Source organism: Thunnus maccoyii, chromosome 19 (genome assembly GCF_910596095.1).
Source record: "Thunnus maccoyii chromosome 19, fThuMac1.1, whole genome shotgun sequence".
In the NCBI taxonomy this organism is placed as follows: Eukaryota; Metazoa; Chordata; class Actinopteri; order Scombriformes; family Scombridae; genus Thunnus; species Thunnus maccoyii.
Window position 1 is genome coordinate 18,499,521 of NC_056551.1, and position 15,177 is coordinate 18,514,697.

Here is a 15,177-nt window from a genome sequence, read left to right on the forward strand (position 1 = left end):
TTATTTGAACATATCTAAAAATGCTTTTTCATTTTTAGCATTTTATTATATTTTAACTCTCTGAATGTGAATAGTGTGTAATCCTCTCTCCATATTGTTCTATTGTAACAAGTCTTAAACACAGGCTCTTAATGCAAAACCAGTGGTTCTCAACTTTTTTTGGACTCGTGACTCTAAAATGAAGCAATGAAACCCCTCACCTCAGGTTGTGACTCAGTGTGGACATGAGCTGTGAGCGGTTCAACCGAAGAGTGATGTTGTCTTCTTGGGTTGTTATTTGAAGGATTTTTAAGTTGTCTGAAGAAATAAAGCTATTTATTGTTTCAGAAGAAAAAAATATTGAATCTGGTTTTGTGTGACAGAAATATTTTATTATTTCTAATTTCTTTAATTATCTTGTGACCCATCAGATTGATCTTGAAATCTCTTGGGGACCCCCAGATGAAGAGCCACTGATTCAAATCTCTTCAACCCCTCACTGGTGTGTTAGTCAGCACAAACTCATGCTCTACAGCCAAACATTGTTCAAACCCACAAAGCCTTATTTTAAATTCTTGTGGCGAGCCCAAAGTTTCCAAAGATACCAGAATGTCCAATTGAATTTTGGGTTAAAGTGTGTAAATGTTGCACAAGACCTGTACTAGTATTTGTAGCCATATATGAATATTTCCTCATGTGTAAATATCAAATAGCTTTAATGAAGAGAGCGAGCCTATACAGAATACATATGTGACATGAAATAATGAGGCAATATGTTTCTTTATACCCCAGCCCCACCTCCGAGGTCTCTGATTGGTCGGCTGCCAGGTGATTTCAAACTGTGACTAATAGCAAAGACCTGATAATAGCAAAGTGTCCATTTTAATTGACACTTCCCCATTGAAAGGCTTCCCTTGAATGGCGTTTTAACTTTTCATAAAGCCAATATTATTACAGCCAGGACACCATCAGAGCACTTAACGTATCATATGACATTTGAAAAGGATGAATAGTGTGAATAGAGAATAGAAAGAGCTTTATTTTCACAGCTCAGAAACACTTCTCAGCATGATATCATTCAATTTGTTCACTTTGTTGTACATGAAATAAGTCAAATTAGCCTGAAGAAGTGTACCAATATTTCTATATATATATATATACATATATATAGAAATAGAGACAATAATAACACAATTAACACATTCTGTACACAATCTAAAAATGGAAGTAAAATCAGTTGTTTCAAATGTGATGCTTTCAAGCACTCTGTTGGACATTTAACATTATGCTATGATATTAAGTATGTGCAATATAATATTTAAAGATAAAGTAGTTGATGCAGCTTTAATCACGACAACACTCATCATAAAAAAACAACAAAAAACACTGACTGAATGCTCTCTAAATTCACTCGACAGTGCCATCTGGTGTTTTACATTTGGAGCTGTTGTAGTAAAGCATCACCGACTCTTAAAAATACTTTTAATGGATGTTTTGAACTTATACATATGAAAGGATACCAAGATATGAATAGAAATACTTCTTCTACATAAATATAGGCTGTAAAACCTTCACAGCCCACTTAATTCAATCACAGGGCATAATAAAAGCTTATAATTACCAGCTTTCATGTGTAAAATGGTGTATGACGCAGCCAATAAGGCCTCTTCAAACTTTCAGACTAATTAGATTTGGTTTGATTACTGTATGTGGCCTGAAATAATTCCAGTGGTCTCTTGTGACGGTGATCGAGGGCTGGCAATCAGACATGTGTGGCTGTAAGTGAACTCATGAATGATTAAAAGCTCCTTGGCTTCTCAGTATGTGGCAACCCCTGAGGTCAAACCATCATTGTGCCGCATGTTAGATATATAAAGTATAACTCATTTGTTTTTTAATGTAATGTTTCACTTTAGCATCCTTGATGTCATTGTATCAAGATATCGCATTTAAAAAAAAATGTAATAAAACATAAAATCAATCTGTATTAGCATATTTGAGAAGGATTTTAGGGAATCAACGAACACAAAAATCTTTTATTTCAGTGATAAATCTACATATTTCTGATATTTGGTGATTTCTCAAGATATTTTCTTGGTACACGATCACACACAGGATCTTGTTGTCTCACATAAAAATAAACCAACAAATATTTCAGATGGCACTGCTCTGTATGCCCTTTGACCAATAGGTGACTCATGTTTTGTTAAGGTCATCCTTGGATATGATACGTTACGAGCCAGATAGACTCTCTAATATCCTGCTGGGATGTGTGTGTGTGTATGTGTGCATGTGTGTGTGTGTGTGGGGTCGTGACCTGACAATACCCGGAGGAAACCCTTAACCTTTTCAACACAAAATGTTACTTTCCTGAAAACGTACACGGACTCCTTATCTGTCCTCATCTATTCTCTGTCTGCAGCATTCTGTGTGTCAATACTGTCATCAAAGGGATCAGTCAAGTATGAGAATTTAACACAGGCACATGCGTGTGTGCCCGACCGTGTTTGAGGGCTGCTTAATTCACATTGTTGACCTTTCCAGAGGGATAAGTACACTGTAATAAAGTGTACAGATAAATCATGTGGACTATGCATAACAAGCTGGCATATGCTGCTTTGTCAGATTTCTTGTAATTGAGCACACGACAGGTGTTGGCTGCAGCAAAACTATTCATCATCATCGTCCTTCACAGCATCTTGTTTGACGCTGTGTTTGTTTCCAATCACTGTTGATATGTTTAAAATCTGCGTCATTTGCACAGGTGCGAGTGAGTTAGTGCTTTTTGTTTTTTGATTCCAGCCCACAACAGCAGATGTCACAAAATGTTTCACAAATACAGAAAAAAAGCAGCAAAAAGCATAAAACAAAGAGACAATGATAATCCTTTACTTTAAGACTCCCTATTTAGCATTATAAGCAGTATACAGGCAGTACTATAATAAATGGTTTATAACACTCTATAATGCAGATGTAAGTGTCAATTAATGTAATGCAGTTGTGGTAATATAAATATGTCTTCACAGGAGAATTACTGACAAATATTGTACATTAATAGACACTGAAATGAATGTCTTCATATCAGCTTATAACCACATGATAGTGTGCTATCAACCATTTATTAAATGTTTGTTTGCTACTTTTGTGTGATTTTTAAAGTTAGTTTTAGTATTTTGATAGTAGGCCTACATATTTATTTTTTCTTCAGCCTTACTTAATATGAATTGTTCAGTTTGATGATGTAATGTAATTAATATATCAGTTTTCCTGTGTTAATCAGGTGTTGTTTTGTATTTTGTAACATTAGAAAAAAAAGAAAAAAAGAATTTGGTTAAACAAAGGTTCTTCCTGTGTTGAGTCTGTGTCATTACAGGGTTTTTCTATCCTATTTTTATTTATTAGCTTCTTATCTTCAGGTCTCCCTCACCCTTTGGATAAAACACTCATTAGTTAAATTTAGGCTCTAGTCAGTGGTAGAAAGTATATTTTCTTCAAATACCATACTTCACTTTGATTTTGAGGTACTTTATCTTCTTTACACTTCTACTCTACTGCATGTCAGAGGCAAATGTTGTAATTTTACTGTCTGATATAATGTGGTTGTTACCACGCAGTAACTAAGAAGAAGATTTTACATAATGAAAATATTAAAATGCTGGTAACATGTTAATGTGTCAGTAATATGATACCATTATATAGCATCAATATTAATATTCTGAGAGAGGCCATTCTACATGATGAATACTTTTAGTTTTCATATTTTAAGAACAATTGCTCCTGTATTTTGACCTATATATGATTTTGAATGAACTGCAGGGGAATATTTATAGACTTCAAGATTCAAGAGACTTTAGTGTCATTTGCACACAGACGAGGTACATGCACATAGGAAATGTCTGTACACTTCACTCTGTCAGGTTTAAAAATATGTATAAACAAATTTATAATCAGTTAAATTAAAATTTTAATGAAAAAAAGAGTTGCAAAGGTCTGAGAAAGATTAAATTATTTACAGTTATTTACAGCTCTTCTAATGAAGTGCTGTAACATCTCCTTCCCGCAGCAGTTGGAAGGAGATATTACACCACAAAGGTATTACCAGTGGTGAAAAGTAAGAAAAAGTACATTTACTCAAGTACTGTACCTAATGACAATTGTTAGGTACTTGCACTTTATTTGAATGTTTCCATTTTATGCTACTTAATACTTCTACTACTGTATACTTCTACTGCACTACATTTCAGAATGTACTTTTTTTAACTCCACTACATGACTGACATGATCTGACTGCTGTAGTTACGTTGTCAGATGAAGATTTCACATACAAAACATATGATCAGTTCATAAAATACAGTATGATGTATTGTTATTGATTCAACTACTTAACAGTTTATGAAATAGATAAAATTAGCTACATCTTAACCATCTCAAGCATTAAAATACTACCTACAAGTTAATACATCAGCAGCCTACATGCTGTTTGTAATACCACTCTGCATGAGTGCTTTTACTATAAGCACATTTGACTTTTGTGCTTATACTTAAGAGAGTACAAACACTTTTTTCCACCACTGTCTGGCTGTTGCCTCTCTTTTCTCCACATGCCGGAAGCAATTACCTAGAAATCCTGTCCATCATCATGAAATGACGTTGGCACCTCCTGCAATCACCCTTGCAATCTCTGGACAAATAATAGTGAGTAATAATAATTACAGGCTGGCTATTGATGACCATTTGTCATCATCACTTTCTCATCCTGGTACCGGCATATTGGCACTTCTAAAAAACACCCGCTGACGCACAGCTGTATCAGGAGGGGCATTTAACTTTCATCATTAGTCATTTCTATCAAAGGCATCGTGAGTGTAACTTCAACAACTCTGCAACTGGAGCTTTTTTTCCCCTCCTCCTCTGCTGCGAAATCGGTTCCTATAAATAAAATATGGTGGAGATTTTCTAGAGTTAGATCAAGTCTGATTAACTTCAACTAAGGATTAATTTACCTCGGTTTAGATCTGACATTTTCTTTGATAACATGGGCGGAGTGTGTTTATGCTGCAGACCAGTGTGGCCAGTGTTCATGATTCTGGCTTCGTTACCTTGCATGTTGCACTGCTCAGAGAATCCTGCAGCAGCTGTTGGCAAAATGTATCCACGCGGCAATCACTGGGCAGTAGGTAAGAGAAACTGAACATTTTCAACAGGTGGAGTAAGTAATGTTGATTTTTACTGTATTTGCAGTGTTTAATTGGTAATATGCACCATGGAAGGCGATGATATTTAGAGCAAATCAGTTTATTTGTTGCATCAAAAGTGGATCAGAAGTATTTAATTGTCCATATTTTAGGGTTAAAACTCTGCATGTTTTATAGGACAGATGCTCTTTTGTGCAAATATGTGCTATAATAGCTTTAAGTGCAATAATAATGCAGTGATCTTCATGCATTAATGTGTTAGCTCTGATGATGATTATAATGATGCATGTAATAGAAAAGATGTTTTTTTTCTCTTCTCATCTTCTGCTGGACAGGTCCACTGAAGAAAATATTTACATATTTTATCGTCATTATCAGAAAGGTGATATAGGGGTAGACAAAAGGAACCTTTTTTAATATAATGCACTCCAGTACATCACCACCCTCAATAATAAACATAAAGTAGAAATATGACCTTTGATTGCATTAGATTGCACAGGTCTTCCTGATAAAGTGCTTGATGAGTGTATACTGAATACAGTACAACCACCAAGTCTTGACATATGGTGACAGTGTGGATTTAATTAGTATAATTAATTACACTAACTAATGTAATCACAGATTAGGGCCCATCATGGTGTAGTTTAACCCAAATGTAGTTAATCAGAGTATGACAGACCACAACCTGACACCAGATATTTTTTCCAGAAAACAGTTAATGCATCCTGTTACGTTCAACCCTCCAGGTCATTTGATGGGAAAGAAGAGCATCGAGAGCCCGAAGGAACTGCAGGACACAAACCAGGACAGTGACTACCTCACACCCTCAGAAACAGCTGGGGTCACAGAGTTGGACCGATACGAGGGTCTGATGGAGGCTCTGCTGCAACAGAAGAACCAAAAACAGACGATGCCACAAACTGCAGACAGGCTGCTTTTTCTGCGCAGCGGCTGGAGAGAAGAAGACAGAGACAAATATCTCAGAGAGGTAACATTTGCAATCAGTGATTCTTAATGCACCTTTATTTGAGCTACAGGTTTTATTTAAGGGGAACACTGATTTCAGCTATATTGTTTTGAGAATATGATGTCATGTATTTCTCCATTTCATCACTGCATTATAGATGTCAGACCTTCTTCTTCTGGCCTCGAAACTGCAAGATGACTCCACCTGAATGCAAGACAAATTCTGTTTCAAAAACTTCAGAAATCTTTCATCTTTATCTATAAACATGTGCCCTCTGTAATCACATATATCACACTGTATAGTTTTTCTGCTGTAAGAATACGTTGGGAAAACCAATAGAAGTTTATTTTACCAGTAATTTCAAATTTGTATATGCATATCATGCGACAGATTGATTTTAGACTGACCTGACAAAGTGATGTCACTTAAACTGAGAATACTGAATAAATTTAACATTGTGATAACTGCATTGTGGATGTCTAATCATGCTTTGCAGGCCGCAAGTGGCCTTTTGTTTTTATCACACATTCACTGTTTGTGGTTCAAATGCTTATGATGTTTGCTCCACCTGCATGCACAGTAACCAGTTAATACCACCAGATGGTGCTCAAGATCAATTTTAAGAGCATTTATAGTTTCTGTACTACATTTTGAGAATCTTACCAGTGAGGTGGTGCATGATAAGTGAACAAGTTCAAAATTACAGACCTCTAAAAGCAATTTCCGCTCCTTTTTCTGATCAGAAAGAAGACACACACCCTCTACCATACACACACACACACACACACACACACACACACACACACACACACACACACACACACACACAAACACCACTGTTTTTGTTTTTGTTTTTCCATTGTGAGATATCTCCTGGAGCGTTATTTGTGGGAGGTTTATGTTTATGTTTGGATGATATATATGTATTGTGCTGTTAGTGATGGTGGGTTATAATGTGTCTGAATAATTCCACGACGGATGGATCATGTAAAAGACCAGACATGAAAACAAAACTATTCATTCATTCATTCAGTGTCTATTCAGACAGTAGGATGGATGATGACAGGGACTATTATTAGCCTTCAGGAGTTGCAGATGATAGGAAATGCTAATTGAAACAGTTTGGTTACACACATCTTTCTCTTAAAGCCAAAAGGAAGGTTTTCTCTTCCCTCATTTGTCACAGATGATTGGTGAACAATAGAGGTACAAGCCACTTTCACCCCATCATTATGAGTCTAATCCCCCATGCGAATGGGATGAAGTTTACAGGAGTTAATGAGGAGGAAATAAGTGGGTTGACAAACTCATTCTCTGAAACAGAGGAGAGAGGAAGTCTGGAAGTTTAAGCTGCTTTAACACACCCTCCATGTTTATCTATGCTACTTTAAATTAATGGTAACATGCTACAGTGGTATGAAACTTGATACCATAAAGAGATTCATGTTTATAGATGTTTTGATCCAACACTTGCATTTACAGTAGGACTGGAGCCCTTAATGCGTCAGTCAGTGTCCATGATCAGATGGTTTTAGACCACAAATTCTTATAAATCTTGAAAAATCACAGCTGAAAACCTTGTTAAATGTGTTCTTAGGTTTTAATGCTTTTTATGGAAAAAGCCTTTCTCCCAGTGTGATAGTTATGTTAGTGAAATCCACCACTAAGGGGTGCTGTACTCCTATTTCCCCACATTTATGTGTGCAGAGCTCTCATACAGTCTGCTGTACCTCCTATAGCCGCAGCATGATTAATGAACAGCCATGAAATACATGTTTCATATGTCTGGGAGAACTTGATTAGTCATCAATTTGTTTGTTGATTTTTACATATAAAGTTTATTGTATGGAGAAAATATTCACATTTGATAAATCATTCATGGAGACCAAACACTTGGATAAAAAACCAGCAAGGCAGAATGAATCACAATGAGGAGTGCTCCATTTATAAGAGTAAAATAAATACTGATGGGTGCTAAAGGACTCTGTTATATTGGCAACATAACATCGGATAAAAATGAGACTGGGCTGAATGAATGTGAAACTTAACAGTAAAAAGAGTTTGCAGAGAACATAAAGAAAAACACCAGAGAACTAGAAAGTAACAGAGTAGTCAATGGTTTCATATTTTACAGGACTTTTCACAGTTGGTGTCACAGCCTCTCCGTATAAGTGATCAGGATGACTCTAATCCTGGATGTCAGCTGTAGTTCTTCCAAAATTAAACAATCCCATCAGCATGAGGATGAAGTCAGTTTTTCAAAAGACGCGGCAGATGTGATCTGAACCTCCACTCAGCATCACCACGTCTTCCCAATAGACTGAATGTGTTCCTTGGCCTTCATCCTCAGTGAGGCAATACTGGAGTTCCTTGGATCAGCTGAGCACTGGTACGCCGGGGGTGGGGGGCACATAGAGCCGATGTGGGGCAGGTGAGGGCTGTGTCCCAGGGCCGGGGAGTTGAGGAAAGGCAAAGAAGAGGGCATGGAGGGGGGAGGTGAAGGGGTGTAAGTGCCCGGGAGGCCCTGCGAGCCGCCAATAAAGCCCGGGAGGGACTGCAGGGAGGTGGAGGTGGTGATCGGGGTGGTGAGCCAGGGGTCCAGCTGCAGGCCGGAGCCCAGGGAGTTGGTGGGAGAGCGGCTGAAGGAGAGCAGAGAGGAGGAGGAGGTGTCCTGGAGCTTGATGGAGCTCACCTCCAGCTTCTCCTGCCGACGCCATTTGGCCCGCCGGTTTTGAAACCACACCTGGAATCAAAGGGCAGGATTTAATTTTTTAACTCATTAAAACTTTATTTACCTCTGTGAAGGCAAATGTAAGCTGCAACTCCCCACCGAGGTCAACAAATACACACAATAGATAGAAGAGGAAAGGGAAAAACCACACTTTTAATCAAAGTCTGTATCTAAAAGCCTTTTTTAGTGTGTTATGTTAAATATTATACTGTGTGAATCAAATATTTAGAAGAAGAATATAAGATATAAAGACCCAGTGAAGATTACAGCTATTAAACTAATTACTTTGCATTAAATTGTAATGCTGCAATCAGCAATGAGTGATTGTTGCAATAATAACGTTTTAAGAAACTAGCTGAATTTACAATTTTTCATTCACTTATAGTGTTAAATCGGTGGTAATTGATTTTTTCCCCCTCTATATCTGAAGCAAGCCAAACATTTTGTAAAAAAAAAACTCTTTTTCTCTGTTAAAATTCAGACAAATAAATCAAATAGCCTTTTCCCTCCAGCAGCAGTTCCTCCAAAAGTAAAGACAGCTATAAATATTCTTCTCTTTGCAGATGTGAAGAGTTTAAAACAAACTGGGGAATTACAAACGTTAGTAGCCAAGTAGCACTACTACTACTAGTAGTAGTGGGACAATTCTTGCAGTTTTATATTTATGATTTCATGGCAGGGTGAAATATAACTGTACAAATTAAATTAATGTGAACGGTTTAAATCAATAGGCATCATGAATTTCTCTGTTTTCTCAAGTTTCTGATTTACTGGATGCAGTGATTTTAGGTTTACCCTAAACTTTTTGTAATAAAACATTCAACATATGAGATGTCATTTAGGAAACATCATCTCATGCATTTATAAAAATATAGTTTATATGTGTGTGTGTGTGTGTGTATGACCATAAAATATCCGTCTCACTCTAGTGCCTGCAGGCCTGTATGCACAATGTATACACGCAGCAGGCCTGCACGATAAGGAAAAGTGACTAAATAGAAGTTGTGATGAGTTTTTTGGGGGGACATACCTGGACTCGGACCTCCGGCAGGTTGACTTTCAGAGCCAGCTCCTCCCTGCTGTACACGTCCGGGTAGTGCGACTTCTCGAAAGCTCGCTCCAATTCGTGCAGCTGGAAGGTTGTGAATGTGGTCCGGTTCCGACGGTGTTTCTTCTTCGGGTTTTCATCATCGGACAGTTTGCCGTCTCTGTCCGGTGAGTCCGGACACACCGACGCTTCTCCGGTTCCGCTGGCACAACACACACCTGCGGACAAAGGACGAAGAGTTTGAATTAAGAAGAAAAAAAAAGTTTGGAATCTCAAAATTGAGGTTTAAATATGCTTCTTGATGAATATGCTTTCAGGTAAGTGATCTTACACTTTCATTTATAGAGGCTTTTTTAAAATAACCAGTCAGTGCCAGTCTGCTGAGAGATAAAACTGCTCCTTCACTATCAAGAAAATGACAAATGAGTGAAGAAAATTTAAAAAATAAATCGCTCAGATATTCTAATCAAATGTGAAGCTCTACATTGTTTGCCACCTTTTTCCACTTTTGAACTGTTTTGCTTTTTTTTTTTTTAAAGATGAGCACCCACGTAGAAAGCACACTTTGCTGTCCCTTTTTTTGCATTGTGGAAAATAATTATTGGACGATTTTCTTGAGAAAGAAGTGAAATTATCTCACTCAGCTGGCACCTGCTGGATTATCTAAAAGTTTAATTAAAGACTTATAGACTTGATACTATAGATCCTGTTTGCTATAAGTATATTTTTTACATTCTTGTTGCTGGATTTTGGAGAAAGCTGAATCAACTTACTGTCAAAACTTTCTGAGTAGTGATGACTTTTCTTCATCGGGGTCACTGTTACATCCCCGTTGCGCTCAGCATCTTTAACCAGGACTTTATCCGTCATACTGTAGGAGGTTGATTTGTGGAAGATGGTGTCCTCTTTAAATCCCAGTATGGCCTCTATGCTGTGGACTGTGGACGGGTTCCCCGGGCTCTGGATGGATCGTGTGGAGGGAGACAGGCGCTCATCCATCATCATCAGCTGGGAAGGTGATCCAAGAAGCCACATTGGTCGGTGAGGTCCCAAAGAAATGGTCGAAATTACGCACGCAGTCCGTTTTAAAGTTGGTTTCTAGTCTGTTAAAGCTGTTAATTTTAAAACTAGTTGGGAAAGTTGCGCACAAGACACACACCAGTAAGACGGTCTTGTTCAGTGGACATGGAGCATCTTCAGAGTGGGCTTTTAAAGTAGCGCCTGCTGTAAGACCCCCTGCTCATGCGGCACCCCCGCTGCACGTCAGAGAGGGGACGTCCCGTTGGATTTGGCCCTGGATTTAGGGGTAACTGCGCGTCCATCCAGGCACCAGCCGCACATCACCCTCCCCTAAACTCCTCCCCATCTCAAGTGCATCTCCGTACAGCAGCCAGTGCTGGCTCTAAACCGACTTACATAAATCTTAAAACCATCTTTCCACTCCTCCAGATGTCATGTTCATGTCAGTCTGTGTAAAAAAAAAAAAAAAGAGAGGAAGATTAGGCCCACAGATTAAGGTACAACAAAATCATAATTACAAGATTTCTGGTCAGGACACGGATTGCAAGATGACAGCTTAATATTTAATCAAAGTGTCAAGATATTGTTGCCAAAAAGAATAGACGTTTCATTTAGTTGAAGAATTATGTTATTTGTTTTATTGACCTAAAGGGGAAAAACATGTTCGGGCATTTAATAGCCTCCCAGAGTGACACATGTTGAATAAAATAAACTTTTACTGATCAATTAACTAATACATCCTGTACTAATGAGTTAATGGAGTTTCATTAAACCAGTTTCTTGTAGGTGTGGAGTCAAAGAGGGGAACAAAGCCCAAACAATAACAATTTCAGGCTATAACCACTTAAGAGCAAACAAAGATTGACAGCAGTGTGGTAATCCTGCTTAAGGGGATTACATTATTTTACTCAAAAGGGTTAAAACCCCTAAAACTATTTAGCTTTTCCTAATTACAGAAGGTGACCTTATCCTTTGTTTGGCCGAGAGAGGAGGGGGGCAGAGAGAGAGAGATGCTAATTAACACCAAAAAGTTACAAAACTCCATCTATAAAGCATTAAAGTTGTTTTCTTTTGCATGTCCAGAGCTCTGAGGATGTGGTTTTATGGCGCACATACATAGGAGGACAACAGGTTCTTATGTGTGTATGTTGAAAATGTTCCTTTGAACACTGATTGAATTGATTCAGTTTTATTGTTAAAACAGTAATTATGTTTTGACCTGTTGAAGTAGCTGAATGTTCGCTTTCTTTAGTGTTCAGCTGCAAGTTTGGCCTTGACTGTCACATAAACACAGTATAATAACCTCCAGTGTAAGAAAGCAGAGAATAATAATGACAGACAATGTCTTGCAGAATTCTTGACCTAATTTTAACATACATGTTGCAAAATGATGAAAAGTCAGAGTCCTCAGGGAAAGAACAAGTTTTCACCTGAACCTCAAACAGGTGTGCAGCTCTCTCACACATGTTGGCTTCAATCCAATAAATATCAATGAGAACAGAGACAAAGGCGGCATTGATCGACTGTTTCGATTATTCTGAGTTACAGATTGAAACTTTGAAGGGACTTTAAAGTTAAACTAACAGGTCAAAAGTATGTGAACACTCAAACATTATATGTGACTTTTGAACATCTCATTCCAAAACCAAGAGCATTAATGTGCTGCTGATGCCTGATGCCTCCACAACTCGTTTTTAGTCGTTTTCAGTCATTCTTAGTTGTTTTTATCAACCTTTTATTATCAGACTTTGGACCTTTATTTGCTGGTTTAACAGCCTGACAGTCAAAGACAGAAACAGCTTGACAAGTATTGTTTGTTTTCTGACCAACCAATCATAAGGATCAATGAGCATATTGAATCAACCTGAGCACATTTTAGCAAATGCATTCTGCCTTTATGTATCTATTACCAATTCCACATATACTATTGATTTTTTAAGTGTATACCCATTTAAATCAGCATTACAGTTAATCCAAAATGTGTTGGTTCAGTCTGGTCTCTGTACAAGCCAGTCAAGTTCTTCCACACCAAACTCTAGAAATTGTTTATTTGTGGACTTTGCTTTGTCAGCTGATACAGGAAACTGTTGGAAGTAAAGTTGGAAGTAAAATATCATTGGTGGAATGTAAATTTACCCAAGTACTGTACTTAAGTACAATTTTGAGACACTTGTACTTTACTTGAGTATTTCCATTTTATGCTACTTTATAGTTATGTCGCGACATTTCAGAAGCAAACATGATACTTTGCACTGCACTATATTTATCTGACAGCTTGTTACTGCACCTCAACCAGCTACAACAGAAAAATACTGCTTACATGTAAATGCACCTGCAAAAATAATTCACTGTATATAATAATATAGCAGTCTGAATTGTGCCATTCTGTATAATGAGTAGCCTACTTTTGATACTATATATGATAATATAAGTATATTTTTCTGATACTCTACTATTGTACTTTTACTTAAAGCTGGAGTGGGGGACTTTTGTCTCCCCCCTCTTGCAGTGAGAGTAATTACAAAAACGCTATTGACGTCCGTCGCTACTGTTGCGGGTGTAAAATGGTGGATGAATTGTTTTATGCATCATACAACCCCTGCAAAATGATTCATTTCACTATCAGAATTTGATCGATTCTGTCTGATAACATTTGGAGAGTCTAGAAGAGCCACATGAGTAAATTATTTAATCCTCATTCAAGTTAGCAGAGAGCTAGCCAGAAGTTAGCTGCTCGGCCGGTGGAAGTCTCAAGTGCGCATGCCCTGCCCATAAAGCAGTATGCATTCAACTGGCTAGTGCGGGAATGTCAAATCCGACGCCAGATTAAAAACTCTGCTGTACTGTGAAATACAGAGAGATTCATCTGCTGGTGATAAGCTTAATCAGCATTGTGTGAACTCGTTTGGCAAAGGCTTGAATGTAACAGATGTTCATTTATTTGTAAAAGTTCCGTACTGCAGGTTTAAGTAAAAATTTGAATGCAAGACTTCTAATTGAATAGAGTTCATTTACACTGTGCTATCGATACTTATATTTGAGTAAAATACCAGTGTTGTAAGCTGTAGCATTAAGATAAGTTAAATTGGACTAAAAGCAGCTAAGGGCCAAAAGTACACAAAAGTATGTGGACAGACGTGTTTGTTTATCTACTGTAGTTACCCTCTACTGGTAACTAGTAGAAATAACAATATTGAGAGATGTACCTACAGCTTCACATTATCATAAATTATAGCATTTAAAACAAACAAACAAACAAACAAACTTGAAATCCCAGTGAATGGGGGATTTCAGTATGTTTCTGTCTTTACCTGAAGAATATATGACAGCTACCTAGTTGCTAGCTCAACTTCACGGCCCAATAAATACCATACAGTACATTCAAATGAAATTTGCACACCAGTGTTGAAATTGTGAAAATAACACAGATGGCAAAATGTAAGGTATAGGTTCACAATTTTTCAAGTCTGTCCCGTAGTCATTCCTCCTGTTCATACTGGCCAATACATTTTTGCACAAAACGAAGGCTGTGTATTTTATCCCCCATCACTTACATTGAAAGTGTATTGTGAAGGGATTACAGCAAGAAAAACATATGTCAATGTTCACTTGGGTACCTGACTATTGTTTTAACCTATCCTTTAAAATGTACTGAACTATGAGATAATACAAGACATTAGTTTGTGCTGTGATATCCTCATCACTGGGAGAGAGAGAGAGAGAGAGAGAGAGAGAGAGAGAGAGAGAGAGAGAGAGAGAGAGAGAGAGAGAGAGGAAGAGAGAGAGAGAGGGCACGGGCTGACAACCTTGGCTACACTGATCCTATTAGATGGTAATCTCCAGACTTTACAAATCCACAGCCGTTTAAACTTGGGTTCATGTGAAACTGTAAATGTTAACAATTCCTCCCCCCCTTTTCTGCCTAATCGTTCCTAATAAGTGTTTGGATAATGCCCAATTAAATTAAGACCTATTTCTTTATTCACTGCATTAGTCCTGATTCAGGTAGATGTGATTAAGCTTTATATGTTTAATAGCTGTCCAACAGAACTGTTTGGTGTGCCGCTAAGGATTTGAAACGTGATCAGTAATGGCTTGTATCCAAACATAAAGCTCCATGCAGCAACATTACAGTTAATTAAGTGTCTTTTTCTGAAATTAGGACGGATCCTGGATAGTTTTAATTAAAGATAATTGACTTACACATGGAGCTTAGTGTATTAGAACAAATTATGTC

The 15,177-nt window shown here is 37.6% G+C and overlaps 2 protein-coding genes across 2 annotated transcripts; one reads left to right on the forward strand and one right to left on the reverse strand.

Annotated features, from left to right (window-relative positions):
• The first annotated feature begins 456 nt into the window (after positions 1 to 456).
• Positions 457 to 6,570, forward strand: LOC121885309 (gastrin-releasing peptide). Its single transcript, XM_042394653.1, has 4 exons — positions 457 to 481; positions 5,100 to 5,156; positions 5,921 to 6,162; positions 6,299 to 6,570. Exons 2-4 carry the CDS (start codon positions 5,126 to 5,128, stop codon positions 6,347 to 6,349), a joined length of 324 nt encoding a protein of 107 aa, XP_042250587.1. The 5' UTR covers positions 457 to 481; positions 5,100 to 5,125; the 3' UTR covers positions 6,350 to 6,570.
• Positions 6,571 to 8,033: 1,463 nt separating this feature from the next.
• rx3 (retinal homeobox gene 3) lies at positions 8,034 to 11,181 on the reverse strand. The gene is made up of 3 exons (XM_042395506.1): positions 10,694 to 11,181; positions 9,903 to 10,138; positions 8,034 to 8,884 (listed from the first exon to the last, which is right to left on the reverse strand). Exons 1-3 carry the CDS (start codon positions 10,953 to 10,955, stop codon positions 8,441 to 8,443), a joined length of 942 nt encoding a protein of 313 aa, XP_042251440.1. The 5' UTR covers positions 10,956 to 11,181; the 3' UTR covers positions 8,034 to 8,440.
• Positions 11,182 to 15,177: the final 3,996 nt, after the last annotated feature.

Bases quoted from the DNA above. Each gene is read 5' to 3' on its own strand.
- LOC121885309 (XM_042394653.1), top strand. From the start codon at position 5,126: ATGTATCCACGCGGCAATCACTGGGCAGTAG. The intron at 5,157-5,920 runs GTAAGAGAAACT...TCAACCCTCCAG, and splicing joins CGGCAATCACTGGGCAGTAG to GTCATTTGATGGGAAAGAAG. The intron at 6,163-6,298 runs GTAACATTTGCA...ACTGCATTATAG, and splicing joins GAGACAAATATCTCAGAGAG to ATGTCAGACCTTCTTCTTCT.
- rx3 (XM_042395506.1), bottom strand. From the start codon at position 10,955: ATGTGGCTTCTTGGATCACCTTCCCAGCTGATGATGATGGATGAGCGC. The intron at 10,139-10,693 runs GTAAGTTGATTC...CTTTGTCCGCAG, and splicing joins CTACTCAGAAAGTTTTGACA to GTGTGTGTTGTGCCAGCGGA. The intron at 8,885-9,902 runs GTATGTCCCCCC...CTTTGATTCCAG, and splicing joins TGCCGGAGGTCCGAGTCCAG to GTGTGGTTTCAAAACCGGCG.